Source organism: Xiphophorus maculatus, chromosome 16 (assembly GCF_002775205.1).
Source record: "Xiphophorus maculatus strain JP 163 A chromosome 16, X_maculatus-5.0-male, whole genome shotgun sequence".
Taxonomy (NCBI): Eukaryota; Metazoa; Chordata; class Actinopteri; order Cyprinodontiformes; family Poeciliidae; genus Xiphophorus; species Xiphophorus maculatus.
Window position 1 is genome coordinate 6,743,264 of NC_036458.1, and position 24,506 is coordinate 6,767,769.

Sequence of the window (24,506 nt, forward strand, 5' to 3'; positions counted from 1 at the left end):
TGTTTTAAATGTCAGAACGACCAATGTACATTCCACTATACCTGTCCGTGTGCCCACACCTCTTCCAAAGTGTGTAGAAGGTTTACTCTGTATGTCTGTGATTGTGTGAGTGAAAGATATTTTTAAAGAAAGCCAGAATGTACAGTATTTGTGTTTACATTTAATGTAGGGGGCAGTTGCGTCCATGCACATGTGTACACTCCTCTTAGGTAGGCAGGTTTTACCTCTTGTCTCTTTCTACGACCTGTTGGTGGCTGCAGCCAGGCAGCGCATTATTGCCAGTTTTTAAGTCTTGCATCTACAGGAAACGAGCACCTGCCCACTGTACGCACACCCATTTGTAAATATGTGCAAATTATACTGAATGTTAAATGAAATCCATGAAGCTTTACTGAAAGCTGTTAAAATATTTAGTTTTGTTTCTACTAATGAATAGCCTCTGATCTCTTGTCACAGCCTGCATTTGCAAAGCCCTCTAAATACAAACCTTTTCATGTATCTCTAAATGTGGCTTAACAGCCCTGTCTTTCACAAAATCTTTTGTACTTTTGTTGATAGCCACCAAGCCTCTGAGAAAAAAGCCCCCCTGACCCACCTACCACCAAAAAAATGAAGAAAAAAAATCTCTGAGGACCCTTCGCTGTACATGAGATTAAAGTTCTGGTTTGGGGTCCAAGAGGCTATTTGTCTGATGCTGTCAGTGTGAATGAGGTCAGTTTGGTTTGTATGAGGTTTGCACTTTGCCAGATGCACTATTGTTATTACAATATGTACAGAGGGAGTATCAGATGTGATCAAGAGGGGCTAAAAAAAAAGGAGAAAAAGAGGCATCTTTCACCATATTTTTAGACACTATCTTTTTGGACTGAGACAATGGAAAAAACATCAACTGATGCTTGTAGATGGACTGAAATGAACAAAAATAAAATACTGAAACATGAAGTCACCTCGTCTCTTACATTATTCTGCCTGTCTTTAACTTTATATCCATAAAAATAGAAAGTATTATTATGATTTTTAAAGTGTGTGTACACTTGACATGCAAAATCCAATCTCATGATACTTCTATTCAAAGCGTACATGATTCTTCTAGGTCAGATTATAGAGTGCCACGCAACATCTTTCACAATATCTATGCTGCTGACACATAACCTTAGTCCACTACTGTCACTGAACTAAAATATTCATCATTACCTATGGATGTCCTCTATCTCAATCTAAAAAAGAACAAAAGTAATTGTTTTTGGCCAAAAAAGGCAAGTTGAGAAATCGGCCTTTAACTAGACCCAATCAGTCTGAGGTCACAGAGAATCAGAAGAACATAACTGATCTTAGACTCAAACTTCAAGGTTAAAAACTAATTGTTCTATTAATAAATGAGATAATTATCACATTAAAAATTTATAAATTTTCATATGATTAGACAGGACATCAAATACTGATGTGTGTTTCTAATTTTAAGTAGCTTAGATTATTGTAATAATCTAAGGGTATGTTGGTCCCTAAAAAATAAAAATAAATAAAATTGAAAATAAAACAAATTTAAAATCAGCTGCAATATGCTGAGTCCTGACCTACACCAGGAAAATGACTCCATTACACTATTGTATTAAAAAACAAAATATGTGAAAATTCACATTTTCGGGGTGCACATTTTTCTAGACAGCTTCTAGAGAGACAAAAACCAGAATCGTAATTATTAAAATAATATTTTAATTGCGAGCAACATCGCTTGAAAACCAAACTGTTGCTGGTGGTAATCATTCAGCATAAGAAATGTTACGAGTCACCTTACTTATAAACATTCAACTTTCTTTAAATTAAAAAAGAAATGAGGAAAAAAAAATGCAGAAATGTCGTGAATACTTGGCAGCGCACAGGCTGATGTACTGGCAAGGAAATAACGGTTTAAATAAGGCTGATGGCAGCAAAGACCAAATATCAGTCTCTATTGTTGATCAATATGACTGGGTGGGAAAACAACATGAACCAATAAGTTCTGCTGTCTTTTTCTTAACACTATAAAAAAAAAAAATGTAGATGTCTGTCAGTTGGAAAGTCTTTGGTTTGTAGAAATGGGAGGTGGGATAAAAATGGATGTCAGTCGGCATCCTCACCAGCGTCCCACTTAGATTTCGGTTCCTGCCACCATTCTGCCAGGAAGGACTCCTCATAGTCACCCATTCCTTCAAATTCAGCGTCAGGATGTTCAGAGTGAGAAGTGACAGCTTCTTCTGGACTCACCACTTCCTGGATAATAAAAGAACAAGGCAAATTCACATAGGGCAACATGATTACTTTCTTAGCCTCATTCTTTGTAGACAAAAATAAAACATTTTCCTTCTTGGTTCCCATAAATCTTTCACACGTCTCCCTATAATTCAGCCCTGTCCTCCTCCCCCCTCTCGGGTCCAGGAGGTTTGCAGGAGTAGGAGGAGCTGACCCGAGTTAAATGGACGTGGCGCAGTGTGAGTGGTCGACACCTCCAAGCCACATACCGCACGCTGCTGGTGGAAAACACAACACCACCCCCTTGCATCCTCCGTCTTTTAGCATTCTCAACCACAGCTTGCATTTATCCAGCAACTTCTATTGCTGTGTTAGAAGTGTTCTTCCCACCGTGTCTGGTCATGCAGACAATTCAGATCTTATCTGCTGAGACAGAATCATCTCTGGCTCAGAAAACTGCCACCAAGCCAACTCATTGTGGCTTCGTGGGAATTTAAATTGTGCTGCAAGACAAAATTTCAGGGATGGAAAATCTTTATGAGGTTAGAGCCCCTACAAACTTGTCCTCGTGTAGACTGGTATATTTGATGAGTTTTTGCAAATAAATAAAGATGGAAATGGACAAATCTGGAAGATCAATAAACTTGATAAAACTTTACATTCTAATGAACATTTAACACTGGAAGAGATTTTAAATATCCAAAATAAATAAACAAAACAACAGAAACAACAAATAAAATTAATTATGAAGTCTCTGTAATCAATATTGTCCTTCAAAAAATGGCTAGTTGAGACCATTTGTTACCCAGTTTTTGGTAGAAAGAGAAAAACGATAAATCATGCAAATGGAAATTATTGAGCTTGTTTTATTTTTTTATGCGGTAAACTGATTTATTGCTTATTGCAACAGGACTATGGACAAGTGATGCTCTGCTTACTTTGACTCCAAGAAGTTTCCCAGACCTGAAGTATCTCAGATTGTCCAACCAAACTTAAGGTCCAGAAGGTCCAGAACAGAAGGTCCTTCTCACATATTTGTCATTTTTTGCATACCAAACCACCAGGATTGTTTGTTATACAACGTCTACATGCTTAAATGTGTGATAGCAGGACAGAAAATGTTTATTTTTTCTGGCTCTGATGGAGATCATGGAGACTTGGTCACCTAAAGATGCTAAAGTTTCCAAGATTCCAGTTCGGAAAACACAAGGCAATGCCCCTCGAGAGATTTATCAATTTTTGTATTACTTGCAATATAGAAACATAAAGCACAACATGCAGTCAACATCAAATGCAAGATTTAGTTTTTTTCATTTACAAACAGTGAATGAGAAACTATGTAGTTTTATTTTTATGTTTAATTCAATATTGTATGATCAATAACAAAGTATAGAATTATTATGAGGGTAACGTATCATTACTTTATCATTTTTACCATTGGAAAACAGAAATCCCAGAGGAAACATACCTCATCGTCTGTGTAGAGGTAGTTCAGTGCAAACTCAAGCATTTCTTTCTGTTTGATTGTCTGGTTATAATACCTCAGGGCCTCCTGAAACATGAAAGACATTTGAGCATTTGAGTTAGCTTAGTAAACAACCCAAGTGTTTTATAACCCAAATTTGGTCTGTGGTCAGTTTTTTTTTTCCCTCTCCCGCTACAAAAGTGCCACATTTACAGTTTTACAGCTGGTACTCTGAAGCTCCTGCCAAATTTACACCATGTAAAATGCAGAAAATACAAGTTTGTCGCGATTACGTGAGTTTCTAATTACAGCCCTGTGATTGTGTTAACGATTACGCCAGTGCTGCTTTTTATAACGTTGCTGCCCTGCTTTGCTGGGCTTGTTTTGACCAACAGCAGATGGACCGGGAAACAGCAACGGCGGCGCTTTGCTTCACTCACAGGTCGAGGCTGGAAGTCCTCCTCCTTGAGCCCCCACTGCTCCCGGTAGAAACGATAATACGCAACGTTCTGCTGCATCACCTGGTCGCTGGGGTCGAACAGCATGTAACTGGCTGCACAGGGAGCCGCGTTCTTCACGTCATTCACTGGAAAAGACGATAAGAACTCATGGCAGATTTGTAAGAATCAAAAGAGAGACGCTTGAATCTCAATTTTGTTCCTACATTTATAGTATGAAAACTGAAGGTAGTGGTACATGGTGGCAACAAACTTTTCCACAAAGAACCCTCCGACGTTGGGTGTCAGCTGCTCCTCGCATCTCACTTTACATTTCAGCACATCAAGGAAGAGATCTGAGGGCAGAGGAGAAGAATATATTGTTACACATCTCCAGCATGCTGAAATGAAGCTGCTGCTGTTCGCCCGGTACCTGCTAGAGACGGGTAGAAGTCTTTAAACTCCAAGATTTCATAGGAGCCTTCGCAGCCTGCTGAGCAGAGGCTGTACACCTCAAAGTACTGCGTGATGGCCTGCTCCATGTTCCTGGCGCTGCTGCTGAAGTCTCCACTGTTGTAAAGCACCACGCTCTTTAGGAAAACACTCTACCAGCAGAGACACAGTGGTTATTGTTTTTCGGCAGGCATACGTCAGTCTGTGTTTTTGTGTTTGGGTTTTGCTACTGACTTCATACGGCTGCTCCTCGTGGTCGATAAGATATTCATCCACGTCAAACAGGCTCTTGTAGTAGTTCATGTTTTTGGTCAAATAGGGCTCCTCTGGGTTTTTCTTGAGGAAGGTGTGAGTTGCAGACACAGCCTTCTCCACGTTGTTAAGCTAAGGAGGAACACAAGGCATGGTCACAATTTCCACAAAACACACATAAAGGATCTCATGCTTACTGGTCAAATGTGCAATAGGACGAATATCCTATTTTCCTACGTTTGTAGTGCAAATGTGGTGCTGGCAGTGAAAGACAAGCAGTGCTCAAGTGAAGATATTCTTGTAATCCATTCATTATCCATTTGATTTAAACCTGTCACCTGTTTCAATGAGCCTGCAGTTGTTGTTTTTTTTATTTTATGATCAATGTTATTTCATCAATTATAGATAATTGATGAAATAGCATCAATTATAATTAATTGATGAAATAACACAAAGTTTTCACAAATTGTATTTCCTACTTTAGTAGGAAAACTGGAGTCAGTTGATCAGCTCTCAAAGAAAATCAAAAATTGGTACTATTAACCAAAATCCTTATTGTGATGTTTTTTAGATTTGAGATCTTGGTGGTTTTGTTATTTTTTAAGACAACATATGCTTCCCTCCTTTGAGTTTTTGAGGCTTAGGAACATCATCTCTCTTTACCTGCCTGTTCTATAAGTTTTTTTTAGAAAAGGCTTGTAGAAAATCTGTACTTCTACTTGAAGTGGAAAGAACAATGTTCTTTCTGAACAGCACATTTCATACTTGAACTCATTGGAAGCCATCATGGAAACTTCTTTTTCTTTAAAAAAAATAAAATAAAATTCTGCCCAGATTGATCCATGTCAAGAACAGGTTGCAATACAACAAACAAACAAATCTCTCTGTTCTGGTAGAGTGTGTATTGGTCTTTAAGTTAAGATCTGAATGCTAGACAAAAACAAAGTTAATAAGGGTTTTAAAATAAAAATCTTAAGAAATAACTCATAAGTGATTGTAAATGCTGATTCTAAAGCTTCAATTGAACATAGAAATACTAGTTATTTGTATTTAAAGTGGTAGACTGAAGATATTTGAGGAGCTCAGCCCAACTTTTCTGATGCCTAAACATAAAAAGAGGGTGTTGATGTCAATCAGCTGCAGGTTGATTACAAAATATGAGTGTTTCATTCATTCACCTCCTACTAGACTAGTCCACTCACATAAGTCTTATCTAGAATTGAAACATGCACTGAATGATCAACTCCAAAGAATGGAGTTGATCATTCAGTCCAGACCAAGCTGTGCTATAAATGATCTTTAATGGAATAATCTTATTGTGTATTTATTTTTTATCTTCACATTCTTGCTAATAATCTTGAAGCTGTTGTTGTTTCCGTTTGTGTCATTAAGCTGCTTTATTCAATTAGAAGTAAGCATACTGGCTGATAAAAGATAAATCCGATTAGAGACTTTATTGGGGATTAGTATTAATCCGGAGTTTTTTTAGATCAAATCCAGAGTAATTGATCTAAAATTATAATGTTTGATAAAGGTCGCTTCCTGGAAAGGCAAAGTTTATTCTTCAGGTTTTGAAAAGCTATGACTGACTTGTAAACATCAACATAATCTCATGTTACTTAACTTCACTACATTTATTGGACATGAGTGGCCTAACAGAAAAGAAAAAAAAACTTTTAAAAATGTAATGTTGAAATGTGTAAAGACTTTCTGAAAGGCTCTTCAGAAAGTCTGAATAAATATTGCACAAAGTTTAAGAGATTACAACAAAACATTCAAAAGTGAGAGGCATATTTCATTAAGTGGTTTAGCATGGCTAAGACAGGACTATTAAATTCCACACAGGTCTGACTGACAGAGAGGAGAATGGGGGGATTGTTTTCAGGGGAACACTGGAAGAGACGTGGCACATGCTCAATTCAGTCTGCAGGAGGGCGCAACAAGGCAGCAGAGAAACTGCCCTCCTCACCTCTGACTAGAAGTTTCCTCTCACTGAGTCCAGTTGGGTGTATTTACTATAAGGAGTCTGTTATTCATATTTTAGCAAAACTACAATCATACGCAAAGATTCCAGATGGAAAGCAAACTTGAATCACACTCTCAATGAAAAACAAACTACCGCACAGCAAGTCATGCGTAAAAAGTCAGCATCCATGCTACATTTAGACCCAAATCCAAGCTCCCAGGTCTCACCTGATAATAAGCATACTGAATGTACCGATACGGTATCCTTTTCTCAAACGTTTCCAGTAAATCCCTACGTGGATAGGAGAATTTAAAAACTGGAAAATCTGCCTTGCACTTTTTCAGGCAAGCAGCCCTCAGCATGATGTGGCGCACAACGCGCAGGCTGCTGTCGGGGAGCGGGGAGTCGCTGTCCCGACTCGCGGAGCTGCAGTTGCGGCCGCAGAACGCCTCGCTGTCCCGCAGCAGCCGGTGGAGCCGCAGGCTGAGCTCCATGTACTTGACGCTCTCCGCCCAGCTCTGCGCTGCGTACTGTTCCAGCGCGTAGTTGTACGCGGACTCCAGGGGCATCATGTCCTTCTCGGGGAAACTTTTGAAGCTGTACTTCTCATACTGAGCCTCCACCAGGAAGAGCATGAGAAGGGCCAGGCACAAGTTTCTCGGGAGCATCATCCCCATTCCCCGGCAACAGCTGGAGTCCTCTCCGGCTTTGAATGGATCCAGGAGACTTCCCTTTTTCGCCTCTTAACAAGGTTTGCTCATGTCTGCCTGCACGTAGCCAGTAAAATCCCTGTAGGAATAAGACACTAAAAACTTGAATCCTTAGGCAATATTTTCAAAATAAAAGCTTTTCAAACATAGCAAATCTTTGAAAAAAAAAAAGACTGTCTAGTTTTTTTAATACCAACCTTGTGCTTTTTTGGACCTACACGTTTTAAACTGGACACATTTTCAAGTAAAAGTTATGCATCATCTTTGATTCAAGAAAACTGATCATTTCTCGTTTAAAAATCCCAATTTCAACGCTTGGAGATTATTTTGCAGGTACAACTTCCTGCTCTCTGTGTAAATGGTGATAATTTTCTCTTGCTTGACAGCAAGCAAAAGTCTGGGCCTCAAGGAGGAAAGGATCTAAATGCTAAATTTTGTCACTCAGCAGGAATCAACCAGTGATTATTACAACATTACACATCCTATTTTATTTTTCAACAATGTAATTTTACATGTTCCATTCGTAACTTATCAGGAGATTTATTGGAAAAGTTTTGAAAGTATTTGGCCATGCAGCCCCTACTTAAAGTCTCAGTAAACTTGCAAGATTAAACATTAAGAGTATGAAAACCATTCTGCGTTTTAACGATGAGAACTTTTGAGTCTAAAAAAAAGAATAATGTATTCTTTTGGACAATAAAGTTGAATGCACACTTACTGTAGTTACCCAATAAAAACAATTTTGATAGACTTTTAAGAGACTACAGGTTAAATCCCACTGTTCTATTCGGGATTTGGCGTTTCTTGCGTTAAAAACATGGGGTCGGCATTGTAAGCCAGCCTTTACACGTCTGCAGAATTCCATTAGAAAGTAGGAGGCGGTCCGGGATTTCCTCCTTCTCCCTCTGCGGTTCTTTGCGGCGCAGAAACTTAAGGGTGCGGTAAGTTAGACAAAAAGAGACGCAACAGAGCCGGAAATGACGACAGATTTCCATCTAAATAAAAGCATAAGGTAAAAACTTTTTACAGTAACATTGTATGAGATAAATTATTGTGATTTTTACTAAACTGTATTTCAAAGAAAGAAAGAAAATTGTTCATCTATTTTATTGTGGCTCTTCAGTGTTCTGCTTTGCTGATTTGTGGCAAATTTGTAAGTTATTCACTTTCCATCCATTTTAACTTAAAAAAAAAGCCACATAATATTTAGAAATCTAGTGAAATGGGGTAGAACTGGGATTTAAGTGATTTTGAGTCTGACTTGGTTGCTAATGACAGACATGCTGGTCTGTATTTCAAACACTGAGGATCTAGTTATTTATTTATTTATTTTGTTTGTTTTTACCGTTTTTTAAGCTTACAGAAAATTGTCTAAAAAAGAACTGAAAGAGAAATCCAGTGAGCAACAGTCATATAATAATGCCTTGCTGTCAGAGGAGAATAACTAAAGTGGGCTGAAGATAAAGAAATGTGGCCAAAATGTATCGCTAGCTTCAAATCAAATATTTTCATGCCTTTTATTTTGAGACAATTTTTCAACTTTTAAAGGTTTTTCAACATGATGTTCAATTCAGCATTTCTGAATTTCTGAAATTATATCTATGATTTGGCCACATAATATTTTTTGTTAGGTGTAAAAATGACAGATGGTGACAGGGTTTCACCCAGGAGAGAAATCCTTCATCTGATCAATGGTGATCCGAACGCCTTCTTGAAAGTTCAGAACGAATTTTCGACCTTCCCGCAGGTTTGTGATATTTTATCTCTAAGACTGAATTTGCCAAGACATTTATCTAATTTATATTGCAAGTATATATTTTACGTTTTTGGATAATTACAGTGAAATTATTTCGAATTCGGTTTACAAAGCTTTTGTGCCAAAACAAACAGGGTTACAGTTACTTTACCATTAAACAACACAGCCCACAGCATGATGCTACCACCACCATTATTGACAGTTATTGGTTGTAACAGTTGGTATAGTGTTTCAGGGTTAAAAAATTAACATCCACCTCGCATATCACATGTATTTTTTTTTCTGATGTAAATGAAACGTATTATTGTTATTTTGCAAACTCTGACCGGAAGCCGCTTTGCTTCTTCCCGCAACCTTTACATGCAAACTGCCCCAAACGTTCTGCGGCTCTTTCTCCTTTCTCCCTCCTCTTCATGAGTCACATCATCCCGCTATCGGCTCCAGGGGATCTGTGCTCTCCTCTACAGTTTTCCCCGGAGGTTCCAGATGGATATAACGAAATGCTTCGGACTTCTGCTTTTTGTTTTCGCCGTGGACTGCAACCCCGGCCCGTTGGCGGACATTGTTGTGGATCGGTACGAATTACCGAAAGTTTGTGCCAGAGAAGTTCAAACAGAAGACTTTATCCGGTATCACTTCAACGGGACCTTCTATGAGGACGGGAAAAGGTTTGACTCCAGGTGAACTTAAAGGGAATGTAATCACGTTTACTTTACGGCGATAATTAGAGCCAGATTTAGGTGTAAACAAACAAACAAAAAAAACGTGCAACAAAAACGTCAAAACATGCGAAGTTAATAATAGAGTTCAACTCTAGACGATGTCTCAGAGGTCTTTGGCAGTTTGTAGACGTGTCAACTTTGCAATAATCATAACGAGAACCATCCCGTTAGAGAGAGGTTTGCATACATTCATAATTGGATATTTGAGGAGACATTTTTTTCAACAGTGATTATTCATCCTTAACTCACTTGTAACAGGAATTGCAAACGCTTGGATTTAATGTACGTAGGTCCAAAACGGCACACGCAGGCATAAAATCGTACACGCCCCCTTTAATATTGGGGCTTGCAAAATATTGGGACAATGGGAAATGCAGAAGCTTATAATGTTGCCTTTTTTTATTCCAAGCTCAATTTTGATGCGTGACATAGATCATTACTCTGTTAGAACGAACCCGTCCTTTTGAATTTCCGTGATTTATCTGACGCTAAACACTTTAATGATCCTACTTCCTGCAACATACCTTGAGGCATTTTCACTGAATGTGGACAAATGGCACAATCTTTGTTGCTTCTCATAAAGAAGCAATTTTGTCAGTCAGTTCCATAATGTTAACTTATTTTATCCACTCCAAAACCAATTTTGATATGTGATAGAAATAATTTTATCCAACACCTATAATTTGTTCCACATTTCAACAACCAGCTGTTGATTTGAAGTTTAAGAATTGAGAGCTGAAAGCATAACACAAACTTCTTCAAACATACTTCTTCAAAAGCTCAATCTACCTTTTGTCTCAGTACCACAAAACGTTCCCCAGAAGGCATTGAGCATTAACAATTTTCTTTGCTTTGCTATCCCCCGTCCTGCCTCTGCAGCTATGAGCGAGGTAAAGCCTTCGTCAGTCAGGTGGGACTTGGTAAGCTCATCACAGGGATGGACCGAGGTCTGCAGGGCATGTGTGTCAACGAGCGCAGAAGGATCACTGTCCCGCCACACCTGGCATATGGAAGTGTTGGCACAGGTGCGGCTCGGCACAATGCTGGACAACTTTTGTTTATTTTTCTGTTTTGCATCGCCTGTTGTGGTTTATGCCAATGTGTGTTGGTGGTCCCACAGGTGGTTTGATCCCTCCCGATGCCACTCTGGTGTACGATATCCTCCTGCTGGACATATGGAACCCTAAGGACAAGGTTCAGATCCGCACGATCAGCAAACCTGGGATCTGCAGGCGCACTACTGCAGTGTCAGATTTCATCCGTTACCACTACAACGGCACGCTGCTGACTGGTGAAGCGTTTGATTCCAGGTGAGTCAAACTTCACTGTGATTTGGACAAAAATGTTTGATCCGTGTCTCAAAAGACTTTCTAACTTTGTTTTTTATAGTCACTCAAGAAACACAACTTATGACACTTACTTGGGGCAGGGTGACATCATTGAAGGCATGGATGAGGGTCTTCAGGGCATGTGTGTTGGGGAGAGACGGATCATCATTGTCCCACCATTTTTGGCGTATGGCGAGACTGGCCATGGTAAAAGATACAAAAAAATGAAATGACAATTCTGGCCTAAAACTATTTGGTTTTGCCAACCATGTTTTTTTTTTAGTTAGCTTGCTGCACTGTGCATAATATTTTAAGTAAGTTGTTACTCCAACCATTGTTCTCCTCCCTGAAGGTACCACGATCCCCCCACAGGCGACACTTGTGTTTGAGGTGCTGTTGGTTGATGTGTTTAATCCTAAAGATGATGTGACTGCAGAGGTTAGAGAGATGCCTAAAAACTGCACACGCAGGACAGTCACTGGGGATTACATCCGCTACCACTACAACGGCACCTTCCAGGACGGCACGTTCTTCGACTCAAGGTAAACTCCAGCACTTCTTCTTAAAGTAAATAAAGTATCTTAACTTTAAGTCCCCAGTATACTTCCTCTAACAGCTACCAACGAAACAAAACCTACAACACATACATTGGAATGGGATATGTGATCCACGGCATGGATAAAGCTCTGCAGGGCCTGTGCATTGGGGAGAAAAGGAGGATTATAATTCCTCCTCACATGGCTTATGGAGAAAAAGGCGCTGGTGAGTTTGACGCCTGCATTTAAGAGCTTTTAAAACAAACTGAGAGGGCGTGATAAGTGATCAGTTCTGCTCTTTTCTTTTCCCTCTGCGGTTGCAGGAAACCTCATTCCTGGCTCTGCTGTGCTGATTTTTGATGTCCACGTTATTGACTTCCACAACCCCAAAGACTCGGTCGAGATCAGAGTCACCCACAAGCCTCAGGAATGTAACATGACCAGCGAAGCCGACGATTTAATTCACTATCGCTACAACTGCTCCTTGATGGACGGCACGCTTCTGTACTCCTCGTGAGCGACCCCTGCTGTTCACTCTGCAACACCACACCCTCCACCCTCGTGCATGTAAACATCGCTGGCTCCTTGTCTGACAGATTTCTCAGAGTTTGGGAGTAGACGTAACTGTTCATGCATCCGACAGCGTATACGGCTGCATGTTTTACTGAGCTGGGATTTTTAAAACCTACTGTTAAAAGCTAAAGCGGATTATTTCTGGCTTCTCAGGGACCAGTTCGACTCACCTTCTGTCACGACTCTAGGAGCCAGTAAGGTGATCATGGGCCTGGAGGAAGGTTTAAAAGGCATGTGTGTGGGCGAGAGGAGAGAGGTGGTGGTTCCTCCGCACTGGGGTCATGGAGAGGAAGGAGGTGAGTTTCTGGAAATGCTTAAATAAAAACAAAAAAAATGTCAATGTCATATTACTTATAAGAAATATCCATGCCTCTTGAACTTTTCCACATCATGGAGCACAAATATAAGATATGTGCTCCATGATGTGGAAAAGGTTTGGATACAGTTGTGCCCAAAACAAATACTATAACTAGGACTATAACAAACACTGGAGTCCTTCACAGATCAAGTAGTTTTACACTGAGATTAAATTACACACAAGCGTGCTACATTTACCCATAAAAAGAAATTAATTGGAGTATCAGAGTGAAGGGGACTCATTATAAACGCAACACTTTTCAGATGATTTTACTTCCATTTCTAAGTTTGTGTTTTCACATAAATTCCTGATTAAAATTAATTATTTTAATATGACAAAATCTGAAAAAGTTCAAGAGAATTGACTACTTTTTTGTAAATCCTTTCTCATCTCTTCTGACTGGATGGTTTTTTGTAGCTGTAGGAGTTCCAGGAAGTGCAGTGCTCCTTTTTGAACTGGAGCTGGTGCAGCTGCAGAAAGGTGTGCCAGAAGGCTTCATGTTTGTCTGGCTAGGAGAAATCCCCAACCCCCTCTTCAATGCTCTCGACCTCAATGGGGACAAAGAGGTCCCTCTACAGGAGGTAAGCAGGAAAGTTTGGTCAGGTTTTTTTTTTTTTAGAATAATCTGTTAAGCAGTAAAATGTTCTCCTCTTTCCCTCCCACAGTTTTCAGAGTTCATCAAACTGCAAGTCAAAGAGGGCAAAGGTCGACTTCGGCCAGGTGTCGACATCGAAGGCGTTGTTAAAGACATGTTTGATAATCAGGACCAGAATAAAGATGGGAGAATTGTAGAAGATGAACTGAAAATTAAGGATGATGAGTCTGAACAAGTGAGGCGAGATGAGCTATGAGCAGCAGCGAGGTGAGCACACAGGAGCTGGAAATATCCGCTTCACAACTATCCAGCAAGAACTTTTCAAAAATATTAAAGGTAAATAAAGACGTCATTGGAAACCATGTCACTTACCCTTACACATATGCAACTAAATTGTAAATTGTTTTATTTATGACAGTATTTTCTTTTGATACATTTAAAATTGAAACCTGTATTCACTTTTAAATAGTCATAAATTCCCATAAAAATCTGTGTTGAAGTTAATGGTTGAAAAGGTTCATTTATGTAAAGTTCATGCTGTGCTTCTGAATTTTCTTTTGTTTTGATAGAATAAGTAAGAACTACTGGTCTATTGCATTATAACCATGTAAGAAAAAAAATAAACTTTTTTAATAAAATTAAGTTAGTTCAGTTTCTTTCACATGTACTGCACATAGAGACGGGTTCTTTTCTTTTCTGACAGATGAGCTTATTGAAATGAAAACATGTTTAATATCAGGAAAGTGAAAAAAAAAAAGACTTCAAAGGTCCAAACAGAAAAGATTGCTCACAAAAGCCAAAGAAAACTTTATAGGAACCTACACTGCAATTCAAAATGTAACATGAAACACAAACTGATGTTTTAAGATGAAATTCAATTTTGGGTGTCAGGTTGACAGTTTATGGAGAGGTGATTTATTGCGCATAAAATGGTAACAAATCTTGTTGAAAAAAAAATGGGAAAATAAGGTGCCACATTTTTATTGTGCATTTTATTTTTAAATATTAAATCCAACATTAAAACAGGAAATACTTAAACAGAACTAAAAAGTATCAAAAACCTCATACACATATATTTGGCTGCCACAAAATCCATACAGGTCCAGAGTAGCTCAAAGCAATAGTAAGGTTTGCAGCCTTAAAAAAAACTTGGGGTCTGACACAGACTCACTCAGGTATTCTTAGTTTTTTTTTGTTTTGTTTTGTTTTTTGTGCAGCAAAATACAATCATATACAATGCCTTGCAAAAAGAATGAATACCTTTTGAACTTTTTCAGATGGCAAGAAGAGAGCAAAGACAAGCCTTGTAATCAGTCCTAAGGTCATATAGGGACACAGCCAACATGTGGAACAAGATGAGTTGGTCAGATGAGAGTAAAATTTAACATTCTTTGCCTACATGCAAAATTATATGTGATGGAAAAATACCAGAACCTCAATACATGAAGAATTGTGGTGGCAGCAACACTTGAGACAAGACAAAGACCCTAAACATGGAAGCTACAATGGGATGAACTAGATCACAGGTGTCCAACCTCTAAGACAAATGTTTAGTCAAGTCTCTGCTTCAACACACCTGAATCAAACAATTAGGTCCTTATCAGGACTTTGGAGAACTTACCTGGATAGTGAGGACGTAATTCTGCTGCTAGATTTAGGTGTGTTGGACCAGGGACACATAAAGGTTACAAGACACCGGCCCTTGAGGACTGGACACAACTAGTTGAGATCAAAGCATATTCAGGTTTCCAGTCAAAATCCAGACCTAAATCCAGCTAAGAATATGTAGTAACACTTGGAACTTGACGTTTACAGATGCTTCCCATGCAATCTTACTGGGGTTGAACTATTTTACAAAGAATTGGCTCAAATTTTGATCTCTGGATAGGAAAAGGCGGTAAAGAAGTCCCCCAAAATACTTGTAATGGAAACTTGGTCCCACAAAGTATTGATTTGAAAATGACAAAAAATAATAACATGTGCTCTTTCTTACCAGTTCAAAATTATACACTGAATTGCATGAAAGTCATTGCATTTTGTGGCTACAACATTACAAAATGTGAAGAAGTTCAAGTGGTGTCAATACTTTTGCAAAGCACTATGCTATTTATTTTCATTGAGTCTTTGATAAGATTCCTGGTAACACTGGGAGAGCAGGTAGCTGCTCAGCCGATGGTCCTGGAGTGTTTTACAGCCAGGGATGAAAAACAGATCAGTTGTTACCAGTAAGAAGATGGAGGACAGCATTAGGAATTTCCAAGGATTCATCGTTCACCAACACAATGTCATAGGAGTCCAAATAGGACTGTTTGCGCTCCTCAACCTAAAAAGAAAGAAAAAGGCAAAAAATCATGGTTGGGAACCATTGGGATTAGCTGAAATATATCAGGTTTTTGCTTGCCTTGTCATTCAGGAACCCAATCTTGAGGATGTGCTTCATATTCTGAACTCCATCAGCCATGTTCAGGTCCCCCAGAGAGTCTCCCATCAGCAGGACATTTGGTCTTGACCGCAGCTCCTCGAAATGGCCCGTGTTTAGCAGCGCACTTTCTCTTTTATTGTAGATGTGAATCAACTCTCCCTTGAAAGCCCTCAATATCCCCTGGTTAATCAGAGAAGTCTTAATATCATAGAAATCTATAATTTTGGAATAAAATTAATTTTTTTTTAAGTGCTGCACAACTCACCAATTCGTCAAAGTCCATGTAGTTGGAGATGACTTTGACATTGGGGTGGAAGACGTTGGCTTGCCGTATCACCTCTTCCAGGATGTCTCCGATTCCAGCGGAGAAGATGAGCAGAGGGATAGCGTGCTGGTTCAGACGGTCGAAGAACAGCTCATAACCCTCCCTGTTGTACCATCGCCACATTTTATTTCAACTTTCTTCTTAAGTATCAACCACAACTTTTAGTCTTTAGATATCCTTACCTCAGCATTGCATCAGACTCACGCACTGCCGCAGCCAGCTCCTCTTTTTTAATTTTCTGCTCCACAAGAAGGTCATGAGCTTTGGTCCACCTATGAGAAAGACTCACCTTTTCAAACATTATCCCCCAAAAAAGCCTAGAAACTGGAGCATATCAGTGAGAAATACTCACCACTCCACCATTAAAGGCAGTTTCTCTTCAACTGAGCGTGATGTGTCAATCTCTATGGGATAATAAGTCTGGAGAAGATGATTCAGCTGTGGAAGACAGAACAGGATTCTGAGATCTAACTACAGAAAAGGGTTAGATAAGCACAGATACCCTTTATATACCAACAATAATCCAGGTTTAAAAACTTAAAACGTGGTCCATAAAACAGGAGCGAAATGCAAACAGTGTTACAACAAAGACATTATCAATTATAATGAGATTTCTTTACATTTTGCATTAAGCTTAGATCAACCAGCGCAAAAAATATTTCAGAAGAATCTGTCCTACCTTTCGGCGGCACTCTTCGGAGATGGCTTTGCTGTTGTCAAGAATATCTGCCAAAACAAACAATTCACCAACAACTTATGTTGGATAATTTCATTTTTCCATATGGTTGCAATTATTAAAATATTTTTTATTTCTAAACTCTCATTGATGTGTCCTTTACATAAAACTGGTTGACTTGTGCTTCACGAGGCATCCACAGGGGAGTCTTCTTGTAGCACATATTTTATTCAAGCAAAGCTAAAAGATGATTTTACTGTTTTATGCTGTTTGAAGAAAAAAATAGAACAAATGCTTTAAAAGGGACTCCTGCTAATGTTACCTTTAGGGAAACACTTAACAGCTCCATTAAAGAAGCTCAAGTACCGCAAAGAATGCTACAAGATACAGATGAAGGTGCAACAGGTGCCAAGATGATCCCCAAGGATTGTTCATTAAGGATAAGAGAACTGTTTGACACCAGTTCAGAGCTTGCTCATGATTGGCAGCAGTGGCAGAAATTTTGAGACTGGAATCAAGAAGGCTGCAAAGAACCCACTTATCTCTCAGAAAAACATCAACATCAACATTTTGTACTTTGCAAGGGTAATACCGGCATATTAAAGCTTATTCTGATGATGAAGCTTACACATTTACTATCAAACTTCATATGTTGTAGTCAAAAGCTAAAAAAAAAACACTAAATGCATAGCAACACTAACTGTGTACTTACTGTGACACGTAGGACATCGCTTCCCATTGTATTGGAATCTCGTCAGGGTCATGTCAAAATCCGAGATCACCTAAAAATAACAAGAATATGACGTTTGATTTCCACCCAGTGTTCCTGCAGGGTTTCCAGTATTTCTGAGGCGTTTCAGTGTAGATACCTGCAGCGTGTTGGGTCCAGAGTCTAACAGGGACTTCAGGATATCTTGTACCCTCTGAGGATCCTTCATCAACACGGATCCATTGGACAGCTCTGGAATCTGTTCAGACACAACGTTTGAAAATGGTAACAGCAATTCGTTAACAGCGATTACGTACCACGATAAAAAAAAAAAAAAACGAATTTTTAGAAACGAAACCAAAGCAAACTAGACTACTACATGATTTAAAAATAGATTTACTCGTATAGTTTTTGTCATTGGCCATTACTAACATTTGACTTATAAAGTCAAATTAGTTTTAAGTCGTTTTCTCTTTTTATGTGACTTACAAAGTTATTAGCTATACCATAGTAGCAGCTTAGCATAAAGTTAAATACAATTTAGCTAGCACAATACAAATATTCCTTGCGTGAAGTAAAGATTTACATGTTTTTAGGTTATTCTGAATGTTTACAGAGTAGCATTACCATTTTTAATAACAAATTGTGCCTAGCGGCTTTTTCGGGCAGAGTCTGCAGAGCAAGAGAACTATGTGTACCGGCTAAGTACACTGCTGCATTCATACTACCGTGTGTGTCGGAATTTTTTTTACAATTGATTTTACTAACACACTGATTAGGTTAAAACCCCTATTTTATTACAATTAATTCACTTTATAAACAATTATTACTTGTATGTATTCAATGTAATCTTAAAGTTTGATTTATTTTTGGAGTTTTCCCGTTACCGTTTTAAATACGAGCCGATGAGTGACCCTTGAAGGGAGCACTATTCTTACCTAACCGTCCATGTGCAACTGTCCCCCTGAAGCAAAACCACCCGTTTCAGGTTCCCACCAGTCCCATACACACAAATACATATCAATAAAGTTGAATATCACCGAAAATGTAAGTTATACAGAATCATTACAAATAGAGTAACATTTTTCTGTCAATCTTTATGATCGAGGCTTCCAGCAAATGAAAACAACAGCAAATAAATAAATAATAAAAAAATATTTTAAAAAATAATATTTTTTTAATTATTAAACTACCGATTAATTAAAAATCAGTATAACAACAACAACAACAACAATAATAATAATAATAATTGCTGCATAGGACTAATGAGAAGAGATTTTGATTACAGAAATGTCGATCTGCTGAAAATCATCTCCATGTACTGTGCAAAATATGCACACCATATTCGTTTTTGTACTTAAAAAAAAATTTTTTTAACTGCATGTTTATGAGAACCAGTCCTAACCTTATTACTGCATCAGTGTGTTGTCGCAAGGAAGCAATCAGCTAGTAAGCCGAGTAAGTTCTTGGTAACCTTTAAAGCAGAGTTCAGCTGCAGTTCCCACCAAAAGAATCTCACCATAACTCTTTAACTTTGCAATCTTCTCAACTCTTTCTGTGGGCCTTTCGCTACCAAGCCTTTTTTTCCACTTAGCTTTTCATCCATATGCATGTACAATGTACAACTTGCTCTGTGGTCAGACTCAATTTTCTTCTGGACAACTCTAAATTCAGCAGAATAAAATTTCTGCAATTTATTTTTTTTTAGTTAGTTTATGTCATAACCAGAGATGGTGAATATTAGGTATTTTATAAATGTTTGAAATATATCACTATGTATGCAATAAAACACTTCAATAACTATCTAATTTATTCAGATGAATCTGTATATTGATTGGTACAGCTTAATACAGAAAAGTAATCGAACACTCCAGGAAACTTATTTACTATTTGAGTGAAAGGGCTGAATGTTACTTATTCTTTGTTCAATTGGCAATCTATTGCTGGCACCAAACACTATGCTGTGTCTAAAGCCAATTAAAGAGTATGAGTAGGCATTGAACAGAGTCAAGAGTCAAAGTAGCAATACACATATTTATCTTACAAAAACAGCTTTAATTGCAAGTGATGCCATTAGTACGTCTTACATCCAAATATAAGGACACAATGTCAGACTATCACATGCAAAGCAAATACATAGCTTATTTCAGTTAAGATCTTTATATTGGTCATAAAGTGGAAATGAATATCATTTCTACGCTCTTTAACCTTGGTACTGCACAGCTCCTGAATGTCAGTCACAACAAATTCATAGCAATCCCTTCTTTGTCTTTAGGTTTGAATCCTTTTTATTACATCTTTACGTCTCTTTGGTGGGCAACAGGAGACACCTCCAATGTACACCTATGTCAAAATGAAGTAACAGAAATAATTTTTTATGAGATATTTAATGTTTGAAACAATTCTGACCATACTGATGGTAACATCTTTGCTTAGAGTTCAAAACTTACTTGCTGAAATCTGGTATCTACAAAATACAATCACCTTGTCTGATATGACACAACTGAAAAATGCTAAATCAAGGTGCAGCAACAACTTTAAGACTTTACAAATAAGAGGTTGAAAAAGTGCAGGTCTATGAGAAACCTTAACCATTCTTAGGAAATCAATAACCGAACCCTGTGCAGACACAGTCCATAGACAGTCTTGCATTCATACGCATAAACATTTTTTACATTTTCTGCTTGAATTAAGAGAATAAGTGGAAAATTTTAAAAAGTGCAAAAGAAATGAATGATTAAGCCATTGATTTTGGTGCTTAATATAGAGGCAAAACATTTTTTTGAATGTACTGCATAAATAAGGGAAATGTTGTTGCAACTTACATATTACTAGAGCCTGGACATTATACTGCCCCTCTGAGAACTGTTAAAGCATTACATGTACATAAATGACCAAAACACACTACAATTGTTGAGGACAAGGGGAGAGCATTCTAGAAGCTTTTGCAATGAGAAGTCTTTCTGGACTATCCAGAAAGAAAAGACCAGGTAACCTATACGTTATATTCACAGTCAATGTTGAATGTTTTAAGTAAAGTCCTCTTTTAGTAAGTTGGACTTTTCATGAAGGGATTGTCACAGTGTTAGGAAGGAAGGAATGATGGGACTCTTAAGAAAGTAGGAATGCAATACTAATGTTATCACTGATGTCACATATTCCTGCCAGTACAGGCATATACAATAGGCATATACAATAAAGGAATGTCAAGTATCAATTTAGACATATATAGCTTTATACTATACAAATAGATAAACAGCATCTTTATCAACATTAATTACTAAAGCATACTTAGTTTTTTGGCTGCTGAAAAACACTCTTATAAACATGTGTACATCTGCAATATACCACCTGAATGACCTGCATACACATTTCATGGCTTTAAGTCAGCGATTAATACAACAATATGGGAGCTAATGCCACGCAGCTTAGATGAGTGACACCAATGAGAACAACACATCATTCACAGCAGCGGGTTATGCATGAATGGTGGAAATTTTCAGATGTTGCTGGCCCCGTTCAGCACTCTATCTGCGACTGGAGCTGTCGACGCAGGGTTAGGGTGCGCCTGTGGAGCTGCTGCATCTGCTGCATACGATCTCGCTGGCGAGCCAGGTTCTGGGGCATGGGGTACCGCTGGCAGCCGTACAGGAAGCGGTACGGGATGCGGACATGGCAGGCGGTGGCCCGACAGCGGGGCTGTGGCATGGGCGGCAGCAGCATCCAACGCTTCCTCTCCGCACAGTAGCGGTAGGCCTCTTTGCGATACTGCTTGTCAACATCGTCGCTGTTCTTCCAGCCTCCAATGATGAAGACGTCCTCATCAAAATGGCAGATGGCGGCACCCTCTATGCTGGTCACTTCTGGCGGCAGGCTCTCCAGGATCTCATCAGAGATGCGGGCACTAATCTTCTGCCTGGCGACTTCATCCCGCACTGCGTAACTCTTAGGGCAGCAGGAAGCTGTGTGGTAGAAGTTAGTTGAAGCCACGGCCATCTGGAAGATGCAATAGTTGTCAATGAGTGGCAAGGAGTCGACATCCTGCCATTGGCGGCTTTCAGTGTCATATCGGGTGGTCACCGTCTTCAGTCCATCATCGTTATCTGTGTCCACAGGTGTGCGTGCCGTCACATACACGTAGCGATCCTCCACACTAACCGCTTTCACATCTCGCAGGATCTTAGGAGCCGATTCTAAATTGTGCCACTTGTCCTGCTCAGGCTCATACACACTAACATCTTTGAAACCTGGACTGAAGTTGCCGTGCCCACCAATGCTGTACAGGATATCCTTGATGCACGTTAGCCCAAAAGAGTGCTTGCGCGTGGTTAAGTTGCTGACTTGCTCCCAAGTGTTGCGATTGGGATTGTAACGTTCCACTGTCTTTGCAAATCCTGGCTCCATCGATCCAGCTACATAGACATGGGACTCTGTGGTGGCGATGGCGTGGCCATCCAAGTGGTTGTGGATGTGAGGGAGGTTTACCCATCGATCCTCATAGATGAAGTACCCCACACACTCACTCAGATAGTCCCCGCCCTCTGACACCCCACCCACCACCATGATAACGTCCATGTTCTGTCCGAACCGAGGCTGAAATGAGGCCATGTGTGAAGACCAGAACTCCATATCTGCTGACTTGAGGTTCTCAAAGCGAATTGCATGGCCCTCTACAGCCTCTGACACCAGCCGCAGGCAGGCTTCATTAGAGGCCACAAGTCGTTCATTTTTCACCACCCTGGCCAAGTAGGTGGGTTTTATCTGGGGAAGCCTGAGGAGACGAAACAGCTCCTCAAAGTAGCGACTTCGCTCTTCTGGGTTCTTCTGCACCCATTTCACCACAGCCTCAAACAGCACCTCCTCTGAATCCACAGTGATCTCTGCATCCGACAGCCAGTCACGGACCAGGTGAAAGGGGAGCGTGTAAAACTCCTCATCCTGGATAACCTTGTGGAAATTGCGGCGAATCATGTCTGCGGCCCGCAAAGCCAGCTGGTCCAAGGTGTACATGTGAGCTAGACTGTGCACTGCCACACAGTTGGTCAAACTCAGCTTCTTCTTCAGGAATTCACCACAGAAATCTTTGAGCTGCAGCAGCAAGAACCTTCAAATAAAGTAACAGAGAAAAAAACACAATGAAAAACATCAGAGGGAATTGAGGGGTTTCCAAGAAAAAGAGCTTGCAACTATCATTAAACCAAAAGTGTAATGTTAGGACATGTAGCTTATTTTATTGGGATTTTATAGGCAAGACTAGCCATGCAAATAGCATATCATTTTGAGCTGAAAGGAAATTGCACAGGTTTTTCAAATTTAGCTTATAAATAAGAGTCTGATATTCTTAAATAAAATCTTGTACAATCAATAGGCAGTAGAAGTCACCTAATTGCTAAATATAGTTCACCTGTATATTATAAATATAGCTGTTCTCTGACGGTCTCAAAGGTTTGTTGGTGAACTTTGATGAACAAAGAGCATCATGAAGACCAAGAAACAGAAGTCAAGCCAGATATGAAGATGCTGAGTTTAAAGTTGAATTCAGTGAAAACTTCAGTTCATTATTTCAAAATAGAGAGAGTAGGTCACTATTACAAACCTACAACATGGCTATCTATCTAAACTGACAGACTACACAAGAAGAGTTTTAATTAGAAAAGCAGACAAGAGCCTCATGGCAACTCTGGAGCAACATTCATGCATTGTGCTAAGCTGCATTGTGTTGATATTTATGGAATGCCACTGGAAAGAAAGTCAAAAGAAGTTACAGTTTGCTACAAGCCATGTATCAAACAAAGCACATGTTAGAAGGTTGCCTTGGAGAGTTAAAACCAAATATAATCTTGTTGCCTGGATGTAAAACACTATGTTGCAAAAAACATTGACTGCATGCATCACCATTAAAACATCATCTCTACAGTAAGGCACAATGGTGGCAGTATCAATAAACAACAATATTCCACCTCACCTGACCAGATAATTAAACTACCACACAATCAGCACTATAATGGAATGGATTAGTGTGTTGGTATGGCCAAGTCAATGTCCAGAGCTGAATCCAAATGACAATTTATGTTTATAGATGTTCTCCATCCCATCTGACTTTGCTGAAGCCATTGGAGGCGGGATTGTTTTCTCTGGAAGTGCTCAGCTGATTAAGACATGCCTCAAAGGAATTGCTGCAAAGATGGTTCTACAAAGCTTTGCCTCCGGTGTATACCAATTAAAAAACCCATCTGTCATTTTATTTCCACTTTACAACTATGCATTGCTTTGTTTGCCTATCACATAAAATCCCAAATAAAAACACATAAAAAATATGAACAAATCTCGAGATGTTTAGATCTGTTTACGGACGCTATGTGCATTTCATAAAATTACAAACAGATTGTACCTGTCTGCCAGCTCCAGCACCTCATGTACATTGCAGGTGCTGACGCGTATTTCTCCGGTGTACATGTACTGGATGACACTCTCCACTGTCTCCGGGTCTGGCCCCAGCTCTGAGCTCCACTCCTTCATCTCCACCCGTCCGGAGAGAGACTCGGAGAACTGCCCCCCCAGCAGCGGAGTGAAATAGTCGGTGGCAGCAGCCAGCACAGACCTGTGGGCCGAAAACTCGCAGCTCTGGACGCTCCCGGTAGCCGCCCCGCTGCTGAAGGCCAACGTCACGTCGCAAAACAAGCCCTGCTTTCTCTGCTCGTTCTGCCGCCGAGAGAGCTCCGAGCAATGGGAGGAGGATGTGAAGTCCTCGGCCTCTTCCGCGTCACCGTCTCCGGCTAGTGCACTAGGAGTGCTGCTGCTGCTGCTGCTGCTGCTGCTGGTTCCGCCGCCGCTGCCGCCATTCCTGGCGGAGTCCTCCGGGTTGGGAGCCGCCGCTGCCATTCTACTACCAGCTCTGGAGGTGAGCAGAGGTGGGAGATGGAGTAAACTAGAGAGGGAAACAAGGCGACATACGCAGCCACACATACATGGAGTCCAGGCGGGGTCAGACAGT

At 39.7% G+C, this 24,506-nt stretch overlaps 4 protein-coding genes across 4 annotated transcripts; 1 reads left to right on the forward strand and 3 right to left on the reverse strand.

Moving 5' to 3' along the window:
* Nucleotides 1-1,696: 1,696 nt before the first annotated feature.
* On the reverse strand, nt 1,697-7,788 carry p3h4 (prolyl 3-hydroxylase family member 4 (non-enzymatic)). Its single transcript, XM_014475467.2, has 7 exons — nt 7,030-7,788; nt 4,819-4,968; nt 4,565-4,736; nt 4,359-4,487; nt 4,135-4,280; nt 3,698-3,781; nt 1,697-2,250 (listed from the first exon to the last, which is right to left on the reverse strand). The coding sequence occupies exons 1-7, from the start codon at nt 7,477-7,479 to the stop codon at nt 2,101-2,103; spliced, it is 1,281 nt and encodes a 426-aa protein (XP_014330953.1). The 5' UTR covers nt 7,480-7,788; the 3' UTR covers nt 1,697-2,100.
* A 1,834-nt stretch (nt 7,789-9,622) lies between these two features.
* Nucleotides 9,623-14,022, forward strand: fkbp10 (FK506 binding protein 10). Its single transcript, XM_014475465.2, has 10 exons — nt 9,623-9,948; nt 10,870-11,015; nt 11,111-11,300; nt 11,380-11,525; nt 11,671-11,860; nt 11,935-12,080; nt 12,178-12,367; nt 12,581-12,723; nt 13,203-13,366; nt 13,451-14,022. Exons 1-10 carry the CDS (start codon nt 9,755-9,757, stop codon nt 13,634-13,636), a joined length of 1,695 nt encoding a protein of 564 aa, XP_014330951.2. The 5' UTR covers nt 9,623-9,754; the 3' UTR covers nt 13,637-14,022.
* Nucleotides 14,023-14,353: 331 nt separating this feature from the next.
* nt5c3b (5'-nucleotidase, cytosolic IIIB) lies at nt 14,354-18,223 on the reverse strand. The gene is made up of 9 exons (XM_023349350.1): nt 18,140-18,223; nt 17,673-17,771; nt 17,516-17,585; nt 16,807-16,853; nt 16,480-16,565; nt 16,310-16,399; nt 16,068-16,230; nt 15,782-15,982; nt 14,354-15,703 (listed from the first exon to the last, which is right to left on the reverse strand). Exons 1-9 carry the CDS (start codon nt 18,140-18,142, stop codon nt 15,593-15,595), a joined length of 870 nt encoding a protein of 289 aa, XP_023205118.1. The 5' UTR covers nt 18,143-18,223; the 3' UTR covers nt 14,354-15,592.
* Nucleotides 18,224-19,546: 1,323 nt separating this feature from the next.
* Nucleotides 19,547-24,495, reverse strand: klhl11 (kelch like family member 11). Its single transcript, XM_005796691.3, has 2 exons — nt 23,904-24,495; nt 19,547-22,616 (listed from the first exon to the last, which is right to left on the reverse strand). The coding sequence occupies exons 1-2, from the start codon at nt 24,476-24,478 to the stop codon at nt 21,032-21,034; spliced, it is 2,160 nt and encodes a 719-aa protein (XP_005796748.2). The 5' UTR covers nt 24,479-24,495; the 3' UTR covers nt 19,547-21,031.
* Between the last annotated feature and the right edge of the window lie 11 nt (nt 24,496-24,506).